Source organism: Alosa pseudoharengus, unplaced genomic scaffold (genome assembly GCF_046254945.1).
Source record: "Alosa pseudoharengus isolate Yale_2024_CS ecotype anadromous, Long Island Sound unplaced genomic scaffold, YU_APseudo_1.1 YU_APseudo_1.1_scf_20, whole genome shotgun sequence".
In the NCBI taxonomy this organism is placed as follows: Eukaryota; Metazoa; Chordata; class Actinopteri; order Clupeiformes; family Clupeidae; genus Alosa; species Alosa pseudoharengus.
Genome location: NW_027468664.1, coordinates 16936203 through 16961269, shown reverse-complemented (window position 1 = coordinate 16961269; position 25067 = coordinate 16936203). Strand labels below are relative to the sequence as shown.

Here is a 25067-nt window from a genome sequence, read left to right as displayed (position 1 = left end):
TGGTATCATTAAGGAAAACAGATTAATTACCCTAAAATATATTTTTCTGGCAAGTCTATATATTCTAGATGTGATATAATGTGCATTGAGACGTCTCCCAACTTCCTCCATACTACTATACCTTAGTTCTGTAATGTATTTTGCATTACATTGAAATGCATTGAATTTCAATGGACAGCTATAAGTTATGGGTCTAAAATAGCTGTGTAAAGTGTATTCAGCTATCTAACCCATATATTTTCTAAAAGCCTATACTCTCTAGATGTGATATAGCAAGAGTTTGGATTTGACCCACCCACTTTTAGTCTTTTGCCTCTATCTAATCCTATATTATATAGGTGAAAAAGTGTATGACGGAAGTGCTGACGGATACATTTTAGCCTATGTAATTTATGGAAAGCTAAATAATCCATCTAAACTGTATATTTTCTAAAAGCCTATGCCATCTACATATGATATAACATAGATTAAGACATAACGCATCATCCCACACACTTGCATACACCTATACCTACACATAGGCATGTATTGTGAATTGTACTGGGTATGTGTATAAAAGCCAGTAAAAATACAACTAAGCTACCACTTAGAAAAGGTTATCATACCAAAACATATCTCTCAGACATAGAGGATTACGAAAATCATACTTAATCTACTTAATAGTCAAGGGTATAATCTGCGTTCAAGTAGATATATTCCCTTAAATGTTCCCTCAATGATGACAGAGTTTGGAAAAACTGCTTTTATTTATAGTGCACCAACTGCTTGGACTGAGATTCAAAGATCATTGAAACTTATTGTTTCAATTTTGTCAATGAGTTTAAACATTCCAAACTGTCTGCACCTGTACTTAACTTTTAGCATTTCAAGCAAGATACGCACTTTTGCAGATTATCCATTATGCAGTGCAATTTGCACTAATTGTTTTGAGAAGTGCACTAACTGTTGTGCAAATGTTCATTATTCAAGAAATGGACCAAAGTGTCAGAGAGAAACTGTAATATGCAATTTTCAAAAATAGGAGTAGAAAGAGAACCTTTCAACCCAGAGTTGAAATCAATCATTTTATTAAAAAAATTGATCAATAAATGCATAGATGAGGAAAAAAAATATATCAACAATTCCAGCATTGATAAAGGTTAGGCAAAGTAGGAATACCTGATCAATATGATTGGTTAGGCTGGGCAAATTTTTTTAAAGTTAACATAATATCTATAGAATAGTATACATCCATTATGATCTCCATCACATTTCCCAATGGAGAATACTTAGCCTACCACCACTAATCACCCGGTGAGTTGCAGTTTTGAAAACGAACATTAAGGGTTGTTTTAAGGACATGTTTGTGCATGCCTAGCAGCCACTCTGAAGCAGTCAAAGGCAATTCTAAACGAGTCAAAAAGTCGAGAGAGGATCCCTCGTCAACATTTCATGTGTCCACCACTATAGTTCATCCAAAACAAACCAGAAAAGGGATTCAAAGTGCTAAATACCGGAATTATCCTTGAAGTGAGTATTGTGAAACCACACTAGTACAATTTCTAGGCTATAGTGATTTGTACTTGCTTCATTCATAGTAAAACACATGTTTTGTTATACTTGTTTTTCCATTCTTCAATTTTTTCTTTTAGTTCATCTGTTTCTAAGCTATGTTTTCCCTCTAAATCCTTGATGTGTTTTTGTAAGAAGTCATTGAATTCCTCTGCTTTCTTTCGGACTTCCTCTTCATGTTTTTTAATCAACTCTTCAATTTTCTTTTGATTCTCCTCTTCAGTTTCCTTCAACTTTTTCTTGTGCTCTTTCTCTCTGTCTTCATCCTCTTTCCTCCTCCTTTTCTTTTCATCCTCCTTTTCTTTTTCAAATTCTGCCTGAAGCCTTCTGATCTTCTCCCGGCTCTTTTCATCTTCTTTCTCTCTTCTTTCTTTTTCTTCTTCTTTCGCTTTACTCCACTCCTTTTCTTGCTTTTCCCAATCATTCTTCATTTGTTTTATTTTTTCTGCATGCTCTTCCTCAATTCTCTCTCTTTCTTTCCTTTCTTTTCCTCTCCTCTCTTGTTCTTCAGCATCCCTTATTCTTCTTTCTCTTTCCTTTTCATTTTCAAAGTTTTCTTTCATTTTCTTCTGCAACCTTTCCCACTCATCTCTCTCATCTAGTTCTTTCTTTTTTTCTCTCATTCTTTGATCTTCCCACATTCTCAGCTGTTCCAGTCTTTCCTTGCGAATCTCTTCAGTCATTTGTTCTGCCTCCTTCACTTTAGCCTGTAACTTATTTTTCTCATGTTCCTGTATTTCTTTCCTCCTTTCCTCCTCTTCATCCTTTGTCCTTCTTTCTGCTTCTTGCCTTCTCTCAAATTCTGATCTCTCTTTTCTTTGCTTCTCAATCCATTCATTGTGTTCTCTTTCTGCTCGCTCTTTTTCTTCTTTCAGTCGTTTTATGTGCTCCCTTTCCCAGTCTTCTTTCTGGTCTGTATGCTTCCTCTCAACATCCTCTAAGGTTTTAGTCCATGTCAGTCTTTTGGCCTCTTCCTCATCCCTCCTCATTTTGTCCTCTGCTTCCCTTTCTTCTCTCTCCTTCTTCTCTTTCTCATCTCTTCTCTGAAGTTCACTGTTGATATACTCCTCTTTTTCTCTCAGCTGCCTCTCTCTCTGCTCTCTTTCCATCTGTATGGCCCTTATCTGTTCCTCCATCATTGCTTTTTTATCTTCTTCAAATTTGACCAAAAGCTGTTCCTTCTCCCTTTCAATTTCCTCCTCCCTCTCTCTCATCATGTTCTCAAACTTCTCTTTAATTGCAGATTCTGCCATTTGGAACATTTCATTGGTGTAACAACCTCCACCATTCCTCTCCACCATCCTGTCAATTTTATCCATCAGCTCAGTAACCTGTTTGCGATTCCCTTTCTCTTTGTTATTGAACGCATGGTATCGTCTCTCGCAGTCAGAGATTAGTTTTTGAACATCAGCGCCACTCTTTTTGATGTAATCTTCAAAAGAAAGGCCATCCAGAAGATCAGCTTTAGTGAAAAGAACAATGATAAACTTTCCAGCACTGGTACCAAAGGCATCTTCGATGAGTTTCAAAGTTTCCTTTTCCTCTGCTGTCATCCTGGTACCAACTCCAAGAACCAGCAAAAACACATGAGGTCCAGGGGCCAGATAGCTGAAACACTTCAGAATTTCTTTCCTGACCTCCTCATTGGAGACAGTTGTATCAAACAGTCCTGGTGTGTCTACAACAGCAACAGATTTTCCGTTTACATCTCCTATGTCTTTCTGACAATATTTTGTCACTGATTCACCACAAATATCTGTTTCGAAAGTATTTTTCCCCAGGATGGTGTTTCCTGTTGCACTCTTTCCAACACCAGTCTTCCCAATCAGCACAATCCTGACATCTGTGGTGCTGTCTTGACTTTGAATAACTACAAAATTATAACAAAATGACATTTCTCAATGACAAATAACATGACAGTGGTCAATAATAAACATTAAAGGAGAATTCCAGTGTGATATTGACCTAAAGTGTGTAGAAACATGATACCGAGTGTGAACGTATGTCTCATAGCTCATCTCGGCTTGTCCCCTGCACTCAGAAATCTGGCGCCAGTTAGGAGATGCTACCAACAGTTTTTCGATGGGGGTGCCTCGGGAATCGGCCTAGCCATGCAAATAAATCACTGTTTTACATTTACGAGGGTCAAAGTAACTCCATACTTCATTGGTAGACTTCCGAGGGCCTTGACATTTTAAACGAGACATTGAGAACTTGAGAAAAAAATGGAAAAACTGTTGGTAGCATCAGCTAACTAGCGCCAGATTTCTGAGTGCAGGGGACAAGCCGAGATGAACTATGAGACATACGTTCACACTCAGTATCATGTTTCAACACACTTTAGGTCAATATCACACCGGAATTCTCCTTTAATGAACTATTGCTGCAAGTATTCATTTAGAAAGCTGATAGGCCTTTAGTTAGCTTAATAGCAATAAGTAATATATATTGTGCTTTTGAGAGAGAAGTGAAATAGGAAAGCAACACATCTTCCGCATATAAAAAAAACAGATACATTACCTTGTGGGTTTTTAAGACTCTTCTTTTTTTCCATGTCTAATTCAGTCTGGACCCTGACTCTTTCTTTTATTTGAGCATTCACAAACATGTCAGTTGTGAAACATTTGCCTGATTTACCCTTAATCTTCTTGATCATCTGTGATATCTTCTCTTGCCCACTCACCCGGTGAAGCATGAAGCAACCTTTACGAAAATGCTGCTCTAGATGTTTTTCCTCTTGCAAATCATGCTGTACAAGATTGCCTTTCGGACATGACATATTTGTGTAGAGTATCATAATGTAGTCATTCACACAACGGCCAAAAATGGTTTCAATCCACTGTATCTCAATTTTGTCTTCATCAGTCAAGGGACCATTGGGCAGAGTGAGCAGGAAAGCATCGATTCCAGGTGCACACTGACTGATGGAATGGTAACACTTCTGTAGAACAACTTCTAGTGAGAGGGATGTGTTTGCAAGACTTGGCACTTCAACCAGGGTGATTGAGTATCCACATACATTAGCTTGTCTCTTCAAAAAGTTTGAGGAGAGATTAAGCTTTGAGTGAGACTTTGATAGTATGATGTTGCCTATGGCTGTTTTTTGCACTCCTTTCCTCCCAAACAGCATCAAATTCATTGGTAGCAAAGATTCTGAAATTGAATGGGAAAAAAGAAAGTAGTATATAATATTCTGGATTTCATACTCAGCTATTTTATGGTACACTTTGCAAACATTTTTCATCATATAATCGGAAATCTGATACTGCAGAATGCTTTGCAAACTATGTTAAATATTTGGCAATTTTCCATTCACCATATTGTAAATAAAAAAAGCAAAAGATTAATTTCTTTATACCTCTTTTTACTCATCTTTACTAGTGGTGCCAATAAATCTGAAGGGCACATGTGCAGCAAATGGGTTTCTCATTCTTATTTTTGAAATAAACCAAGAGAACAAAATACAGAAATGTTCAGGTTTTCCATCTCAAAGATGGAAAATTCACATGATTTTCTCAATGTGAGTGGTGCATACAGGCTGACAGAAGATTACTTTCACATATGGCCCTAATCAAACTCTGTTTCTAAACAGAGCAAGACTGCCTAGAGGAGTTTGTCTTGGCTCATTTCCAATAGAACTCTAGAGCCATTCTGGAACGTCTGTTGAAATTAAAGCAACAATCTGACCCATATGAGAGAACTGTACTGTATGTGGAGTTTTGTTTACAAATTGTATTCCTCTAAATCAGGGGTGTCCAAACTTTTTGACTCAAGGGCCACATTGGGTTTTGAAAATTGGTCAGCGGGCCACACAACAAAAAAGAATGTGTGTGTGTGTATATATATATAATGTTTTATATCATTTAAATGACAAAGTAATTTTGTTGTAGAAAATTTATTTCTAAAGAAATACTGTTCATTTAATGTTGTTTAATTCATTTATAAATGGTGCACTGTCACTCTAAGATTGTTTTGCCAGCTCCACTTATGGCTAGTGCTGTGCCTATGGCTCGTGCCCTCTCTCAGTTTATAAGTGGTCAGTAGTGGGAACTACTGTTGCCATCGCGATTTCCTTTTAAAAGTTTCTTATTTAAAAAATAGATATCAATTATCAACAATGACAAGCCAGCTGGAACCTGCCGCGCTCTCTCCCTCTCGTGCACGCTCAAATGCATTCCCAATTAAATGGAGTAGCATAACGTAGTTAGATCTGCTGCAAAGGAGATACTATGTATCTCGATGTAACAAGCTGTTTTGACATTGACATTGTAATCGCTCTCTAAGAAGAGTGTAAAGCAGTTTGCATTAGCCTAAAGCTACTCACAACATCGTCTACTGCTGGAAAAAAATAGCGAACGGGCCTATGATAACCTAATTATTGTAAGGGAGGGAAGGGAAGCAAATAGAAATAAATATTTTTAGCAAAAACACATCACTCACAATTATTGTCACCCCTACACTGTACTTGTAGTACCCTCTTAAGCCTCCCTTTGCCAATAAAACAGCTTGTAATATTCTCCTATGACACCCCATAAAGTTGGAGAATACAAAGCAAGGGATTTAAGACCATTCGTCTTCACAAAATCTCCCCAGAACGTCCAGATTCCTAAGTCCACACTTATGCATTCTTCTAAAACTGATAGTTCCGGTCCTTGATTGTGATTCACTGAATTGTGTTCGATGCTGTTGTAAAATCCAGCACAAACATACACCTTGACCGCATTCCATTCTATAATACTGCGCGAACATAACTTGATACAAAAGTTAAAGTAGCTGTGTCTGCGTTGCTTGGCAACCATTCAGATAGGTAAGCGGAGGGGTCTTGCTTTGCCCTGAAGGGACTTATTTTCCCAATAATGACCGCCATTCTATACATTATCCTGCTTATTATACGGCTACTTGCCAAAACGAAAAAATAAACTCCACGATATGTCTCTTTACACTTATTTGTTACCGTTTCGTCGTGGCTTTTGCTGAGAAACAAATAGTTTGCAATACACGCTGAACTTGAATCAAACATTCTTTAGAACACAGCTGATCAACCGTCTGCTTTCACTTTTGAATGAAGTTCCAATGCAAGAAGTGACCGGACTAATTGCGGAGTGAAATGAAAAACTTAAATCAGCAGCACAAAACCCGTTGCCATTGACAACGGTAATTATATGTTTGCAGCGGATTACATGAAAATATTTTACCGTAGAACGTTGGGAAATCCCATTCAAGTCAATGGAGCGTTCTACTAGCATTGTGAAGAGCCGTATAATAAAGGAAATATATTTCTTGGCGGAAGAATGATTATCTATGAATAAATCGTTACATTTCTCGTTGCTTTGCCTTTACTTTATTAAACTTTGCCAGGTATTTGTAGCAACAGTTTTAGAAAAGGCCTTTAGCTAGCGCGTCGTGCCTAACAACACCCTTTAGCTGTTGTAGAATCAGCGTAACCTACGGCCTCCCAGGGCTTATTGCTTAATCCTATTTGACTCACCCCACTGTTTTTCTATGGAGTTTAGATCAGGGGACTGAGATGGCAATGGCCGAAGCTTGATTTTGTTTTCAGTAAACCATATTTGTTTTGATCTGGACGTTTGTTTTGGTTCATTGACTTTTTAGTCTTTTGCCAGAGATTGAAAGATTTCCTTTAAAAATGTTCAGCTTTTTCCTTGGGTTCATGATACCATGCACCGTAATTAGGTTCCCAAGGCCTTTGGGTATAAAAACAGCTCCACAATATCACAGCCCCTCCACCATAATTATCATTAGGCATGGGGTTCTTCAGTATAGTCATTCTTCTTTGTACACCAAACACACCTAAAGTGTTTATAGCCAAAAAGGGCAATTTTCATTTCATCTGACAATAGACCACATTTCCAGACAAAGTCACTGTACCATTCAGTAACTCCTGCCGTTTACATTGGTAATTAAATGACTGGACAGGCTTTTACCTGGGATGCCCTCTAAATAATCTATTAGCAGTGAGTCCACCTTTGAAGATTTTTTACGGGACTTGGTGACAGAAGATGATACCTTTTTCTGTAGATCTCCAACAGTGTTCTTATGGAATGTTATACCTATCTTACCATCCTCCATACTGTATGTGGGGGCAAGATGACCATGGGTCTTTGTCACATTTCCAGTTTTATTTATTTCCATTTAGTTTTATTTAAATTCAGTGTATTATCTTGTCTTTCCGAAATTAAAAAATGACTAGAGGATTTAGCCTCTATTCACTTTATTTTCATACTTTAGTAAAAAAAAGACAGTCTACTTCTGCAAGTTCAGACACTCTGACTAACTTAAATAAGTTGAAATTAGGTAGGAAAAATGCTTCTGTTACATTTTGTATGATTTTTCTAGGGGTGCCAATAATTGTGAGCAATGTGTTTTTGTTAAATCGCTGATTTATTTTTTATACCTGTTTTTAGTCAACTTTACCAAAGGTGCCAATACTTCTGGAGGGTACTGTACTATTGTGCTCCACATATTGATGAAATTGATGACAGTTGCAATCAACATGAAAATGTAAGATACCTTTGAGCTGTTACATACCTGCTTTTTGTGATATCATTTTTGAAGATCCTTTACTCTTGATAGGCAGGTATTGAGAGAGGGAGGCTGTGTTTAGATCGATGGATGAAAGGCAAAAGACAAACAGTTGGGATTTTTTTTTTAAATACCATACCTACCAAAGATGATTTACATAGCACACACATATGCCATAAATACACATTAATCTGGGTAGCCTTACTCATAACAGATTTCATTTGGTCTTTCACATCCTTGGAACTTGCTGTGTATTTGAGGAGGAAAGTGAAATGGAATATTAACTCAAGCAGGTCTGTGACATTGCAAGTAGAATAAAACAATAAGAAGTACTGATTACTGATCTGAGTACTAATAATGACTTCAAAAGATGCAATGGACACATGAGATACATACCAGCAATTTCAGGATTTTTTTTCTGGTCCTTAAGTGCATCTTGAAATATGCTTTCAGTCATTATTTTTTTCAGAATTTCAACGCGTGTATGTTCCTCTTCATCTTTCCTGTTAAATCTGTAACATTCTCCTCCACAGTATTGTATCAGACAATGCATGGCATCACTCTCATTGTCATTAACAGCTTCTTTTTCATCTTCAGTTAGCAACTTCACTACTAAAGTACTTTCCAAGGCCTGGTCAAGCACAGAGGTGAAGATTCTCTTCACATTATAAAAGTCAATCTTTGCGAAGTTTTGAGGTTGCACAACCATAACATTTGCCCTAGGCCCTGGACCACATAGGGCGACACATTTTTGTACCCATTGTGTTAGTAATTCCTGTGTGACCTGATTACTGATCAGATTCGGGGTGATGACGACAGTCAGGAGTGTGTCATTCACCAATTCTGTTGCAGCTTCACATAGATCTAGAGGTGGATGACTTTCAAATGCATAGCTGCCAAGGATAACATTTCCCACACAGCTTTTCTCTGACCAGTCTTTCCCGAAAATTATGATTGACACTAGAAAAAGAAATGATTGACACATTTGAATATTTTCCCTACAATAGCTTCTTTGTCAAACAGTTGGTGATAACAGCTGTCATTATATCACCAGTTCTTTAAAATTAGCACCAAACAGGCTTTGTTTTAGATCCATAACGTTTCTAATCTAAAAGCCTGAAACAGGGATGAGAGAGTAATAACTAACCCATAGCAGATCATCATCACATTTTGCTTTTCACATTGGAAATGCCTTATAAACTGTCAGAAGGGAATTGTATTTGTGGTCATTTTCCAAAGGCATGTCATGACATTGAGTAACCTACGTTTACAATAATATTTGGATATAAGTATATATACTCTTTTGATCCCGTGAGGGAAATTTGGTCTCTGCAATTAACCCAATCTGTGAATTAGTGAAACAAACAACACACAGTGAACACATAGTGAGGTGAAGCACACACTAATCCCGGCGCAGTGAGCTGCCTGCTACAACAGCGGTGCTCAGGGAGCAGTGAAGGGTTAGGTGCCTTGCTCAAGGGCACTTCAGCCATGGCACACTGGTCGGGGCTCGAACCGGCAACCCTACGGTTACAAGTCCAGAGTGATAACCAGTGGGCCACGGCTGCCCCAAAGTGGGCTGCGGCTGCCCACTAGCCTATTAACCTTGACACGAGTAAGTCTTCACATGAGGACGGCTGCACAAGAGCGCTGACGCTCCAGCACAATAACCACTTTAAATGCTAGGCCTAATTGATCATGCGGAAAACCAGCCCCTCTAAAAACTAACGACACAAAGGCCAGTCTAAGCGCAAATAAACAGACGGCCTTAATGAAAACAATATCGGAGTGTCTATTTACACCCCTAGTACGAATAGCCTTGGCCACACAGCTGAGCTATTCACACCCTGTGACATAACAACAAAAAGACGTTGCTCACGTGCACCAAAAACATGGCAGACGTTTGTTTTTTCGTCAGCAGAAAGTGAAGAATTCTGAAAGGTTTCGGCACTAATATCTGTTCAAATTAAGTTTAAATTGAAAAGTTGTGTTTTATTTTCATAATCTTCGTTCAGCGAACACATACAACCGTCAGTTTGTTAGTTAACAGAAATTTTGTGAATATGACGCTCAGGCCTATAAACTATAAGTTTACCTGCAAATACCTGTCTAGTTGTGGAAGTAGATAGTGCAGTGGTCACAGACATGGTTTAGTATGTGGGAGACTGGGGTTTGATTCCTGCATGATGCGTTTTGGCAGAGTGAGTGCACACGTGTACCAACGTCTTTGCACAGGGGTGCAAATAGAATACACTGATATTTGTATCAGACGGGGTATTAATAAAACACATTGCTGTGTGCACCGGGGTACGAATAGCATACATCGGTATTTGTACCAGACGGGGTATTAAAAGAACACATTCCTGTGTGCACCGGGGTACGAATAGAATCCACTTCTAATTGCACCAGGGTACGAATAGCATACACTGCTAATTGTACCAGGGGTGCAAATAGCCTTACCCAAACAATATCAACTACCACTACCCAGTACGGCTAATAACTAGTTTACCAACTTGTAACTATGACAACTACACAAAACAATTCCCTTAACAACACGAAACTCCCATACAATTACTCAGATATAAAACTTACAGCAAGTGCAGGCGTAGCTCCAGAAAAACCACGAGTTAAGTTCAGTAAAGCTCCCCCCCCCCCCCCCCCGATATAGGCTCTGGACAGGGCGTGCAGGATACCGTTGTGTCTTGGAGCTTCTACTCGCTCGACAGGTTGTTTGTGACTTGTTGCTGATCATGTCTTAAACAGCCACCGCAATTAAGAGAAATGACTGTAGAAGGCAATGCCTATTCTAACCAAGCGTAAACAATGGGAACACGAGACCCCAACATGGTGGATCCACACCCACACTCATGTTGGGGTCTCGTGTTCAGGCACCACTCTTGAGCCTTGTGGAGGTGTTGTGGGCCTTATTCCACAAAATGCCTATGTAGAGTCTATCTACATCAGTGAAAACAGATGGTATGCGTCATATATGCACTTTTTCTGCTTCCAGTGTTTCCAAGCTTATCGTACTTACTGCTCGGGCGGCTACCTTCATTAGAATTATCGCTTGCATCGGAGTTTGTCCTTCCTCTTGGAGATTTGTTTGGCTCTGTAAATAGAAAAGATGTTATTTTAAGCCATGTCTACATTTTAGTGAGATAACAGTGCAGTATTTTCTGATATATGATATTTCCTCGTTTTCAGTCCCCAGCGCATGCACTGACAAGGCCAGGTTACTGAGAAGCACAAGAGCACAAGTGGTCCAAGTGGCCAGAAAACCCACAAAAACCATCAGAAGGGGCTCCACACACACCTGTGAATATAAGCCACCCAATCATCTGATTGTTTTTATTGTTCTTCCATTTTTAAAAATAAAAATTATGAAGAAAAATTATTATGTGCTGTCAAGTGCCCAAGTGGACAGAAAACCCTTAAAAAACACCAGAAAGAGTTCCACACACCCATACAGTATTAGGCCACAAATAAAATTTGCTCCCCAGCTTATGATACCAATGCAAGTACCAATACTGAGAAGTGCCAGTGTCCAATTGGTCCAACAGGGCAGCCGTGGCCTACTGGTTAGCACTTCGGACCTGTAACCGGAGGGTTGCCGGTTCGAACCCCGACCAGTAGGCACCGCTGAAGTGCCCCTGAGCAAGGCACCTCACTGCTCTCTGAGTGCCGCTGTTGATGCAGGCAACTTACTGCGCTGGGATTAGTGTGTGCTTCACCTCACTGTGTGTACACTGTGTGCTGTGTGTGTTTCACTAATTCGCGGATTGGGATAAATGCAGAGACCAAATTTCCCTCACAGGATCAAAAGAGTATATATACTTATATACTTATACTTAGTAGTAGGCCACCTAATCATCGTACATATGTTACAAGGTTACAAGTACTGAGTCTGTGTGGTACTGTCATTCCCTTTTCTGACCACACACAAACTGCAGCAGTAGAGGGGTTTTGACATAAACAGGGGAGAGGCAGAGGTGGCCCTGCATTACCTGTTCTGACCACAGAATGGCAACAGTGGGCTATACTGGCCTGCAGTGAGGTGTGCAGGCAGGCTGCAGTACCAGAGGGCCAGAACAAAGGAAGGGCCATTAAAGGGACACCAGGCAAGCCTGATGCTTTTTCTCTACGAAACTCCCCCTCGCTCGGTCTGAAGCTCTTATATCCTTTTCTTTGCATCTTCTGTCAAGGATTTTTAGCTGCTTCTTCGCCGGCCATTATACACACGTTTGCAACAATCGCTAGCGTATCGCTAGCCTGCCTGTGCTGTGGATGCAGGATGTAAACTGATCCTACTTCGGTCGGCGGGTAGGATACACTGAACTTGCAAGCGGGATATTCTTCCTACAGGCAGTAAGGGCGGGCGAGAGAGTCTTCATTCGCCCTGTAATGAGTCATTTAACCATATACCGACTTACGAAGATGAGTAATTAACACAAAAACGTTGCCTGGTGTCCCTTTAAGCAGAACAAAGAGCTGGTCTGTGGGGGGTTGGGTTGCAGCCTGGGTTAGCAGGTTGAGTTGCAGCTTCATGGCCTTTGTGACAACAACAGTAATAGATATAAAATGCTTAAAAATTAAATTAAAAGTTAAATCTGTCCTAAAGCCTCCAAACTTGTTATATAGCTATTGGCTAGTATACATGTGCTGCAGCGGGTCAAAGGGTCCAGGGATGGCCCCCCGTATGCCTTGAGTGAGCTCCATGGCCTTAATTGTCACTACAACACTAATAGATAAAAAATGTTTAAAAATAGTTAAATCTGCCTCAAAGCCTCCAAACTTGTTATATAACAACCGAAGATTTAGGATACAGGATTCTTTACAGTCTTTTTGAAATTATAAGTCAATGCAGAGAAGGGACCAAGAGACCTCCTGTGAAAATAACACAGTTTGTAGGTGCTGCAGTAAGGAGAAACATCCATGAATGCCATAAGAAAGTGCAGCTTCTCAAACTAACCTGCAAGTTTGCTGATGTGTTAGCCTATGATAACATTAGCCCATGTTATGGATGTGTTATAAAGTCTTGGCTTTCCATTTTAAATCCTCAACTTTTTTCCAGGAATGTCAAAGATGATTTAGAACAATCTGATTGAAGCTAAGTTTCAACTACCATTTAAAAACGAAATACACAGCACCGTTTTTCGTGTGGCAGATTGATGAGACCATTTCATGCAAAGTGCAATTGTCAACTATCGATATACAACACCAAACCAGAAAAAACATGTTTCAAAAAAAGTTTGGACAGGAGCATGTTTACCACTGTGCTGCTTCACCTCTTCATTAAACAAATTCTGTAAATGTTTAGGAACTAAGGAGACCATTTGCTAGTGTTTTGAGAATGAAATGTTGTTCCATTACTCCCCGATACAGGATTTCAGTTTCTAAACAGTATGGGGTATTCTTAGTCATGTTTTTCATTCCATTGTGCACCTAATTTGACAAATCTGCAGACAGGCCATTTTAGCTCCTGGACTCTTCCTCTATGGAGAAATACTATTTAAATATGTGCAGAATTCATTTTTGCATTGTTTTGAAATATTCAAGGTCTTCCCTGGAATATACATTTCCTGGATGGCAGTATATGTCTCAAAACCTGTATACATCATTCAGATTGCGCTTTGCCAAATGTGCCAGATGCCCTTGCAGGCACTAATGCACCTCCACACCATCATACTGTAGATGTTGGGTTTGGAACTGAGCACTAAAACAAGATGGAAAGGTTGGATACTTTTTACTACTCCTCTTTAGCCCAGATGAGTCCATGACTTCCAAAAAGAATGGCAAATTTTGATTGGTCTAACCACAGGACCATTTTCTATGTTACCTCAGTCCATTTTAAACAAGCTCAGGGCCAGATAAGACGGTGGTATTTTCTATATCATGTCTCAATACAAATGGCTGTTTTGGCTACAATTTTGACTGCAGTTTTTTAATTGAGTATCAAACTGTGCACATAGACAATGGTTATCAAAGGTTTTTCCGGAGCCCATACAATGACAGGTCTGGATACAGATCTGGTGTTGATGCAGTGCCATCTGAGGTCCAAAAGACCACGCCATCCAATGTGTTTTTTAGCTCTTTCCCTTGTTTGCAAAGATTTCTCTGGATTCTCTGAATGTTTTAATAATATTATGGCCTGTAGATGATGCACTCCCCAAATACCCCTACATATTTACTTCTAAGAGACCCTGCCTCTCTGGGATGCTCCAGACTTTTCAGTTTGATCCAGTGGTGATTCTAGACATTTCTAACAAGGGTGGCACTAGTGGGGCACTGATTAATTCAATGGTGGCATGAGGCAAAACATCCAGATAAACAGAAACAGGCTCAAGATGTTAAATTAGCACAAATACACTAGGAAAACCATGCATCAAATGTGGCACACGCCACCCTTGAAATTCGATTGGCCACCCCAGGTGCCACCCCAAAATCCTAGTCCACGATTGGCCATTATGACTGTCTAAGGCGGGACCTTTCTTGATTCACTTGCAGCGAGCTAGTTTGAAGTGTCAGACGTCAGAAATGTAAGTGGCAAACACGCTTGCCGTTATAGGCTACATTATTGTTTTTATGTGAGTTTACAGTAGGCCTAGGCTACTGCTTGTGCTAACACCCAAAGATATATGTATGCTTTTTGATGGAAAAGTGGTGTTTAATTTCCATAATCTTGTAGTGAACGCATAAAACCATCAGTTTACTTCACATGCACATATACAGTATATGCATGTGTGTAGCTGGGTAGGTCATGGTACATAATACAAAAATACAGAATTTAAAGCACTAACACCACACTTAACTCACAACTCACTACTGACAATGGAATAACTCTTTTAGAGAGAAGTGTGTGTATGTGAGTGAGGGAGCGAGACAGAATATTTTTGTAAATTTTTAACTATGTTAATTTAGAATAATTTATTTCTTTTAATCATTATACAGTTTTAAAATGTTTATTTATGTTTTTTATATGAAAGATGTAGATTTTTATAGATAAAAGTAGTTTGTATATTCTAACTGGTGCAATTTCTAAAGTGTATATACAGTACGTACTGTGTATATATATATATATATATATATATAAAAGCTTGTATCATTTTAAAATGTTGGTTTTATTGTTTTATTTGCAAGGTTGTGTTTGTTAAACTTGTTAATAAAAGTGGTCTGTGTAACGCTTTGCAGTGCTGTGTTCTATTTGCAGAATTCTCATGAAAAAATATAAAAATAGGCTTAAAAATCTGTTATCCATTCTTTAGGACAGCACAATAAATGGGTTATTGATGCTTATTTTGATTTATTTATTTGATTAATGTGCAGTGCTATGTTCTATTTGCAGAATTCACATGAACAAATATAAAAATAGGCTTAAAAATCCGTTATCCATTCTTTAGGACGGCACAGTAAATGGGTTATTGTTATATATTTTATATATTTTGATTTTCAATTGAGCACCGTATGGTTTTCTGTTTGAAATGAAAAATGAAATGAATGAAATGAATGAAATGAATGAAATGAATGAAATGAATGAATGAAATTGAAATGATGCGTCAATTTTCTAATTTTCCTTTTTTAAGCTTTTGGTTGGACTGAACCACGAGCACCGGGGGGAGAACACCATCTAGCTGGGCCAGGCTAGATGGTGGAAGAGGGCGCTGCCTGAAGTTGTGCGTGATTTTGACTCATTACTTTAGAGATTAATAACTAAAACTTCGCCGATTTTTGGGAGATGGCACATTAAACATAACTTTCAGCCTATGTTGAACATATCTATTTGAATGCCATGGCCATGCCATACCATAGCAAATAATTCCCCAAAGCAGAATGCTTTGCCATCGACGTCTAGGCTATACAGGATACCCCAAGCACTGTTTGATATGGGACATTTTTGCTTATTTAACACTTTACGCTAGACTAGGTTTCATTAGGCTAAACGAAGGCACAACAGTGAGTATGCCTAATTTATCAGTTTATCCATTTATTCATTTCAACGGCAAATGGCCTACATTGCTGTAGGCTACTACGGCTCAAGTCCATTGGATCATGTAGGTCTCCAAAGCCTCCCAGAACATGAACATTCTACACACATACTCATAAGTGTCAGGATGCAGCAATGTCTTCCTCTGCATCTGAAGTTCTGATCTCGAGCTGACATTATCAATCGCTTGGCACCTTGATGCAAGCTGAACTGTGTTTGATAGCCCTCCATCTCTACATCCGCTGATAAAATGTGATCACCAACATTGTGCGCCACTATGTATCCCCTACGCTTGTGGTTCACCCCAACAAAAACGGTAAAAAAGGCAAAAATCCAATATTAACTGAATTTTACTTTTGTTTCAAATCCAGTTTCTGTTTTTTTCTTTATCTTGCGTGACTTGACACATTTAGAAAATAGCAGCAATTATCTATTTGCTGACCAGTTAAAAAAAATGAAAATTGGATTATTGAACACATTTTTTATTTGGATCAGATGGATGGAGCAAATAGAACAAAGCACTGCAAAGCGTTACACGGACCATTATTCAATGTAAGGGCGTTTTCACACCGACAGCCTTTAGTTTGTCTCAATCGAACTCGAGTGCGTTTGAGTTCTTGTTTCGGTTCGTTTGTAGCCTAGAAATCTAGACGCACGCTAGCGGCAGCCAGGGTTAGTCTAGCAACTCTCCGTTGGCTTGTGAGCTCGAAAAATTGAACTTCTATCAGGCCAATCAAATTGTGTATAGAGTCGTTAGGCGGGCTTAACATAATGATTGATGGCAGAGTTGCAACGGTTTGGCTTGAATTCCCTGCTACTTGAAAACAAATAAGAATAAGATAATGTTGCTGTTGGCGAACAGTGTGACACGAGTTAAGCTTTTACCTTAAACAGGCAACGTGCACCAGGAGATACATACTTTTTAACATCCTCTGGGAGGCATTTCTAAAAGAAAATTCCAAATCAAGTTATGATTGATCAAAAGTCTGTTATCAGTCTGTAGGTCACATGACTTGGTTCAGGTTGTTTGTCATTATGTAGTTAGCTTGGTCAGAAATCAAAATGGCTGCCAGCAGTAGCGTACATGCTAACCAAGTGGTAAGTAATTACATATAAATCATAGTTATTTTCAATAAATCAATCATATTAACTCATATAACTGATTATGACTATTGTCTAAATATATTGATAAAGAAAAAAAAGCCTAACTGTGTTTGTGGAGTTAGTTTAGTAACTTTGAAATGTATGTATCCCCCAAGATACTTTGCCAGATTAGGGTATAAAATTTGGTCAATGGGAATTCTGTGTAGTATTGAAAATGTAGTTTCAAACAGGAAAATATGCTAATATACACTGCAAAAAGAGATGTTATCATGTACAAGTATGTACATTATGACAGTACAACCATATATTGCCCTTCAGGGTATCACAGTTAGCTCATTTTATGGCAACCGAAAGGTGAATAGAAGAGCGAGCGAATGAGCGTGATAAAGGGAGATCCCTGAACACTCTTCAAGCATAGGCACTAGTGATGAAGATGAGGATAATCAGGTAGAATTGAGAGTTAGAACTAGAGACTGTGAATAGTTCTGCTGAGGAGGAGGAGGAGGAGGAGGAGGAGGAGGAAGAAGAGGCGATGGAACAAATGCCTAAAAAAGCTTAGGTGACAGTGCTTAAATTGAGGGACATTTGGGCATATTTACTGAAGTGAGCAGGCCAACCAGCTTAACCAATGAGCAGTCCCTTATAGAACTCAACAGTCACCACCTATACCTCCCTAAGGGGTCAGGTACTGGATGTAAGTTCCCCATTAATTTCCCCATTTGATGTCTGGAAAATCTGTATAAAGTGTTTTAGGCCTGGCCTTAGGCTGACCAGCTATGGTGTGAATCGTGATCGTGCAACATTTAATTTTGTGCAAAACAAAAACGAACAGAAAAACAACAAAAATACATTATATTATACATATGTATACAATATTTATTCATTTAATTTCCAATCGAAGGAACTACTAATCCCATGATCAGCTATTGCGAATAATGCATTTTCCAATGTTTTCCAACCTAATGATAGTTTAACACACTTTTTTGACTGTAAGACAAGATGACTTACTCCACAGTTTACATTAAGCCATTTCCACTTCAAGGTAAGCAAAACGATTTTCACTGGATGGCCACGCATAGACCTGTGAGGTTCTATATGAGTATATGTTATCACTTGATCATGCCATAGCTGATTTTAACCTTAGACTGTATAAAATAGGTTTTGATACATTGGATGGTTACATTTTTTTATGACTTATAATCCAGTTCTCAAAGGAGAATGTGAATTAGATTATTACTTCCAGAATTTGAGTGGGCTGTGACTGTGTCTTGGTATGAATGGCTCCCTGCAAAGTTCCCTTGTTATACACATAGCATAACACTGTTTGAGTATGTACAGGTTATATTTTGCTTCCATTTTGGTCAATCAAAAAGAAAAGCCAAATGAATTTACACAAATACTGACAAATTGCCAAGTTATCTCATTTAATAACTTTGTGTGTACTTCTGTGAAAAAGTTTAAGCACCTGTCAGTGGCAAAAAGCCAGTAAATTCAGAGCATCCGATGAGATGCCATCTCCATAATATATAGTAGAATTTGATAAAAATAATATGAAATCCATTTAAAAACAAGATTTTATCAGTTAGATGTATCAAATGAGAAATGGAAAAGTTCACCAATTTGATTTATACCTTAATAGGGCAACATACTGTATCCCAGGAGATACAACTCATAAAATCCAAAATATCCAAAATATTTCAAAAATGAGTGTGGAAATGTTTTCCTTAGGTGCAAATGAGACAGAATGTAACATAAAATTATTTTTTACTACTATTTGTTTTACTCTTGCCTGTTTAAGGGTTAAGTTGGCAAAAGTTTGAACTAGCCAACTAGCTCCGCTGGTGGGAAACGCATGGGACTCATAGTGCTGTCCTATTGTGTGCAGAGGGAATTTGAAAGACAACCGATTATCCCGCCCCTGGGACTGAGCACTGCAAAAGGTGAGTGCCCAGACCATACATTTTATTGTGGGTCTGGCTCGTCAGGCTAGTTCGTCTGTGTTGGTTGGAATGCAACAAGCACCAAATTGATCGGTCTGAGACCAAAAATAGGTGGTCTCGGTCCGCACCATCCAACGAACTCAGGTGCGGTCCTGCTGGTGAGAAAGCAAACCTGAAACAAACAGGTCCAACGGTCTAGTTCAGGGGCGTCACTAGACCTTATTCACTGGGGCACGTGCCTTAGTAAAAGTCTCCAGTGCCCCAGTAAAATTGCTGCTCTCGCTGGAAACGGCATTCATGAGCGCATCTCCGTGCCTGCTTTAGTCATGAGCCTGTCACTTACCAGCCAATAAAATAAACAAAGAAAAAAGAAAGGGCCCATAATAGCCAATCAGGAAATAGCACCTCTCTAGCTGGGTAAGATTGAACGCAACAACCAATGAAAATCTTTCACATGATTCTTCCGAGTGTTTCGTTGTACAGTGGAAACCGCTGGATCACCGCTGGATCACAGAATAAGTCGTCCCCTGTTTTAATGTTACAACAAATTCACAACTTGTTTAACAGAAAAAAGTTGATCGCTGTTAGAGAATGTTGCCCACATAATTAGCATCTGATTTTCAATGCTTATTGTAGCCTAAATTTAGCAACAGTTTACCAGCTTATGCTCTCTCCCTCACACACACACTCACACCATGCGTAGGCTGCATGCACACATGCGGAGAATTAATAATGATTTAGCCTAGTTATAGGTACTGTAGAGAGAGTCCTGTAAAAGTAGCCTATACTTTTTGTGAAGCTGTCCTACTGTAAAACTAAACATAGCCTTCTAATAAACTATTCAGAGATGGACATCAGAAAATTCTTCCTGAACAGAGGCAGAAGGAGAGGAACAGTGAGGAGAGATGAGGAGAACGAGGGAGTATGATAATTGTCCACATTAACGGTAACATTCAAATTTATGTTGGTAGCCAGTGCTGTGATTTGATCTATGGTTTAATGGCAAACATTTGGCAAGCATTTGGAAATGATCACCAAAAGTCAGTATGAAGGCTTTAGTAGGCTATTTAAGCTACAAAGAACAGCAGTATTGCCAGGATGACTATAGGACCCTTGCCTGGGAGGGAAGTATATCTCAATTTTGACTAAAAATAAGCTTCCCTTGAGTTAGTAGGAAAGGCTATTAAATTCATGCAGTGAGTATAGGCCTACTAACAGGGCCGCGTTTGGGCATTGGGCAAAGGGGCTGCTGCCCCGGTCCCCGGCCACTAGGGGGCCCCGGTGCGGGATATTTAAAAAAAGAAAACAAGTGTCTTATCGTCACCTGTCTTTGCCCGTATCAATGCATGCTATCACAGACAACAATGGCTTCGCATGAGACAATTAGTAAATATGAAAGCGGATCTCGAAAAAAGAGAGAGCTTCAGCCAGACGTTCTCAGTAAGGCGCGCCAAAACCATGGCCGCACTGTGCGTATCAGCCAGGCTACCCAACGAGAGAGAATTTCCCCTGTGTGCGTGTATTCACACCAAATTGGCCTAGGCTACCATAACTTCTCAACTCTGCATAGTAGCCTATTCCAATAACTGCATGCCAGTAGGCTATTTACAATTTTCTGTAAAGTAAAGTTTGTAACGTTATCAAAATCAACTTAATGCAGAACTATGCACGCGCGCACCTTTTGATTGAGCAGGAGAGATACACAGGCATGCTACAGAAGTTGTAGGCTAGCTTGTTGTTTTCTATTACTATCAAGCTGGTTATCAGCACACAATGGTATAAGCTAATTCATTAACTCGAGACTCATCATGGATATAACACGTTTTTTTTAAACAACGAAAACAGAAAGGATGGAAACAGCAAAGCGAGAGGGGTTAGGCCTATTTCAAATGGGCAAGCCGCAAGCACAAGGTAGGCAAGATTATTGCTTGTCAAAACTTTAGGCTAGCATTACCACTGTTTAAACTTTAAAGCCATATGTGAACGTAGCCTTCGCTAGAACAAAACTAGGTAATTTTAGCCTTTATAGGGCTATACAAAGTTGTCCAAATAAATAGGCGTTGTTATAAAGATATTGCATGTGGATGTTATTAGCCTACTACAGTATGTAGGCTACTTTTTAACTGACCAATGCAGGAACCTAACCGGGACAAATCTTATTAAAGCGTTGAAAGTTAGGTAGGTGTGTGCGGCTGCAACACCCCCCTTGTTTGTATTTGATGTGGTTGGGCTGTGTGTGTGCGCTAGACTGCATATTTCAATGTATTTGACGTCGTGGCTGGCTAGGGCTGCGTGTTACAGTGTATTACAGACAGCGTGTTACAATGCATCATGATGTGGCTGTATGCGTGCGCGCCAAACTCTAGGCTACAATGTTTCATGAGTTCAGAGTTCGGGAGTTGCACATTTTAGTCTGACCTGGGTACCACTGGCAGTTTTCAAGCCTTAGTTGAAGTAATTGATGGTAATAATGTAATATTTCATGGTTGATTTTTGTGTGTGCATTGCCCCATGTTTGTAGGCTACTTGTTTTTTGTATGTTGGTACAATTGTATGTTTGTTATACGGTTCCACAATATAAATGCACATTTCATTTTTACATTATGTCTGTCATAATTTAATTGCCTCTCTCTCTCTCTGTCTTATGTATATTGATAATAATAATAATAGTAATATATAATATATATATATTGAAAAAAAAATGGGGGGGGGGGGGGCCTCGGGGAGTCCTCTGCCCCGGGCCCCAGATGACCTTAACCTGGCCCTGCCTACTAATGCCTTTGTGTTTGAATGTTGCTGGATAGTGGCTGCTACAACAATTGAGGGAGAGAGTGCTAGTCCTACAGTATGACAGTGACAATAATGATTTTGATGCTTGTAGCCTACCCGTAGGCTAGCCATTTATTTCATATTGCGCGCACATTTTTTTATGTATTGGGAGTTGGGGGCCTGTGCCCCAGCAAAGCTCTAGGTCTAGAATCGCCCCTGGTCTAGTTGTAGTTAATTTTGAGAGTTAAGATCATTGGATCATTGGTAAAATTAGGTAGGCCTACATATTATTTCCTATTCACTTCCTAAATAAATGGCATGCGCAATTTGTCCTAATATGGAATGGATAAATGTGGATGCGTGAGGAGATACAAATAATGTATGGTCGAGTGAGTAAATCAGATGCGTGAGGAGATACAAATAATGTATGGTCGAGTGAGTAAATCACATTATTTTCTAGATGCAGTTACACTCGTTTCCAAACTCCACAATTTGCCAAAAGTCATAAATGCAAACACTGAGCCAAGATCGCCCCGCAAAACTGTCACTACAGTGTAGCCTACAACGAAATAGCTCAAAATAGGCGGAAGAAACACCTGAGTGAGCTGTCTGCTCAACTCCCACGCAGTTTGGTCCGCCTAAAAACAATGCGTGTGTGAAACTAAACCGGACCACAATTCGTAAGATTGTAGCCTACCAATTTATTTCCTGCTGCGGACCAAATAACCAAATAGGCTAGGTCTGAAAACGCCCTAAACACGAACGTTTGTTCGGACCTTGGTCCGCACATTCAGGTGTGAAAACGCCCAGAGACGTGCGCCATTTTCTCAAATGGACATTTAATATCCTCTGGGGAATGGCTGCTAACTCACAACGTTTTAAAAAATTAACCTATCTGCTTTTAATTGACCCCAATGCTGTCTGCTGGTTTCAAGCAGCTGGTGGTGACGCAGTATCTCACTTTTTAGGCAAGCAAAATAGACCTTTTCAAATCCTAGGCTATTATCTTTAGGCTCATGGCCTATACTGACGCAGGATACCTGGCTATGTTTCTAACTGACGCCAAGGAAATCTATGCTGGTTTCAATGTCTTAAAAATTGTAGAAGTAACAGCAGTAGCCTATGCTATGCCGAAAATGTAATTTGTTGAAACTTACCCATTTCTGTTGTAAATAGGCCTAGCTTAGCCTACTCAACCATCATGTTCAGCTCTGTGAAAAATAAAAGTGAAAGCATTCTTTGACACAAATATGCCTAAGGCATTTGTGGGTGGTAACAGTTTTGAGAATGGGTGAAAATAGGGTTGGCACATTTGATTTGTGAACCCCCCCACCACCACCACCCATATATTTATTAACATAACATGAGAGATTTTTTATATTTTGCACTGACAAAGACATCTAATGAGCAATAATGCTGTATACACTCATCAGTTTCACGTCAGTCCTTCTTTTTAATGTATACAATGTTATGTAATTTCTGTTCTATTTTAAATGTTTAATTATATCAAAAATATTTATTCTTCTTACAATACTCTATTTATAGTTTAATAGTGCTCTTTATTGCCGCCTACTGCTTTTCCAACACATTTCATTTTAATGTTGAACTTCTGTTAATTTGAACATGAACATACAGGTCTGGAAAAAATGAAGAGACCACTGCAAATGTTTCTGATGTCATACGGTTGCTGAGTGACATTTTAATGAGTTGACGGTCATATTCAAATTTGCTGTGGTCTCTCAATTTTTTCCGGAGTTGTAGATCACAGAGTATCTTGCAGCAAAATATACTCAGTAACAGTTCTCTATCCACTGAATAGACATACTAGTTTTTGTCTCTACTGTATACAAAATTATAAATATATTGAAAAGAGTATAACATGTGTGGACTATAAGAACAAAATTATTCATACCCCTGGCAAATATTGATGCAATGTTGATTTTCTCTTGACCAATATGTTTGTTGTGACTGAAAATGACACTGCCACATGCCAAAAGGTTGTAAGACAATGTGGTAGAAACATGGAATCAAATTTTTTTTAATGAAATTTCATTTTTATGAAAAATGGCATGTCCAAAATTATTCATACCCTTTTTAAATAATCAATAGAAACATCTTTATGTGCCATCAAAACTCTCAAAATGGTTCTTATAATACCTACCAAGCCTCTCCATGTCTCCACAATGATTGTAGACCGCACCTTTTTAGCAGCAATCTGGGTTTTGAGGCAGGAAGTATTAAGTATGTATAAGTATTTCGGTATATATACTCTTTTGATCCTGTGAGGGAAATCTGGTCTCTGCATTTATCCCAATCCGTTAATTAGTGAAACACACTCGGCACACAGTGAACACAGTGAGGTGAAGCACACACTAATCCCGGCGCAGTGAGCTGCCTGCAACAACAGCGGCGCTCGGGGAGCAGTGAGGGGTTAGGTGCCTTGCTCAAGGGCACTTCAGCCGTGCCTACTGGTCGGGGTTCGATCCGGCAACCCTCCGGTTACAAGTCCGAAGCGCTAACCAGTAGGCCACGGAACGATTATTTGCCATCACTTTGGCCTTGTGCTCACTTTTTTGACTGATTGAGGTCTGGACTCTGGCTGGGCCACTCTAAAATGTTGATATTGTTCTCTGTTAACCATTTCTTGCCTTGTTTGGCTGTATGTGTTGGAAACCATTGTATGGTTTAATGGCCCAATGATATTGGGGCAGGTCTGTTGGCACACTGCCTGATCTTTTTCTCCAGAATCCCAGTGTAGCCTCTTGCTGTAGTGTTACCGTGTACTTTGAGAAGGTCACTAAGTCCCCCTGGTTGAAAAATATCCCAAAAGAATACTTTTTAACCCCCACAATTGAAATGGACATCATTGGAATTTAATACTTCTTTTTTATGCCAATCTTAGGCCATGTCCCTGGGTCAAAAAAAATCCAGCAAAGCTAAATTCTTTGTCCAGGTGTGCCCTTATAAAGGTTTAGCTGAGTTGTGCATGTTTGGAGAAGAGTGATCCATGATCAGCATCCAAGATGATCAAGTGATCCATTTTGAGATGGAGTGAAAATTTCAACCACTAAAACACCATCCACAATGTGGAGAATAGCTATAGAAATTTATTAGTTTTGGGTGTTTTTCAGACAATGGGACCTGATGAACTTCTCAAAGTAAACGGTAACACTAAAACA

General features: G+C 39.2%; 1 protein-coding gene across 1 annotated transcript; it reads right to left on the bottom strand.

Moving 5' to 3' along the window:
* Nucleotides 1-1056: 1056 nt before the first annotated feature.
* Nucleotides 1057-23114, bottom strand: LOC143136175 (GTPase IMAP family member 8-like). The gene is made up of 7 exons (XM_076296723.1): nucleotides 23046-23114; nucleotides 11129-11203; nucleotides 8491-9054; nucleotides 8300-8341; nucleotides 8101-8166; nucleotides 4072-4704; nucleotides 1057-3421 (listed from the first exon to the last, which is right to left on the bottom strand). The coding sequence occupies exons 1-7, from the start codon at nucleotides 23047-23049 to the stop codon at nucleotides 1572-1574; spliced, it is 3234 nt and encodes a 1077-aa protein (XP_076152838.1). The 5' UTR covers nucleotides 23050-23114; the 3' UTR covers nucleotides 1057-1571.
* Nucleotides 23115-25067: the final 1953 nt, after the last annotated feature.

What these genes read in the sequence shown, in the direction of transcription:
- LOC143136175 (XM_076296723.1), bottom strand. An exon ending in AATGATATCACAAAAAGCAG is followed by an intron (nt 4,705 to 8,100) that starts GTATGTAACAGC and finishes ATTCAATTTCAG; the next exon opens with AATCTTTGCTACCAATGAAT. An exon ending in GAGTCTTAAAAACCCACAAG is followed by an intron (nt 3,422 to 4,071) that starts GTAATGTATCTG and finishes ATAATTTTGTAG; the next exon opens with TTATTCAAAGTCAAGACAGC.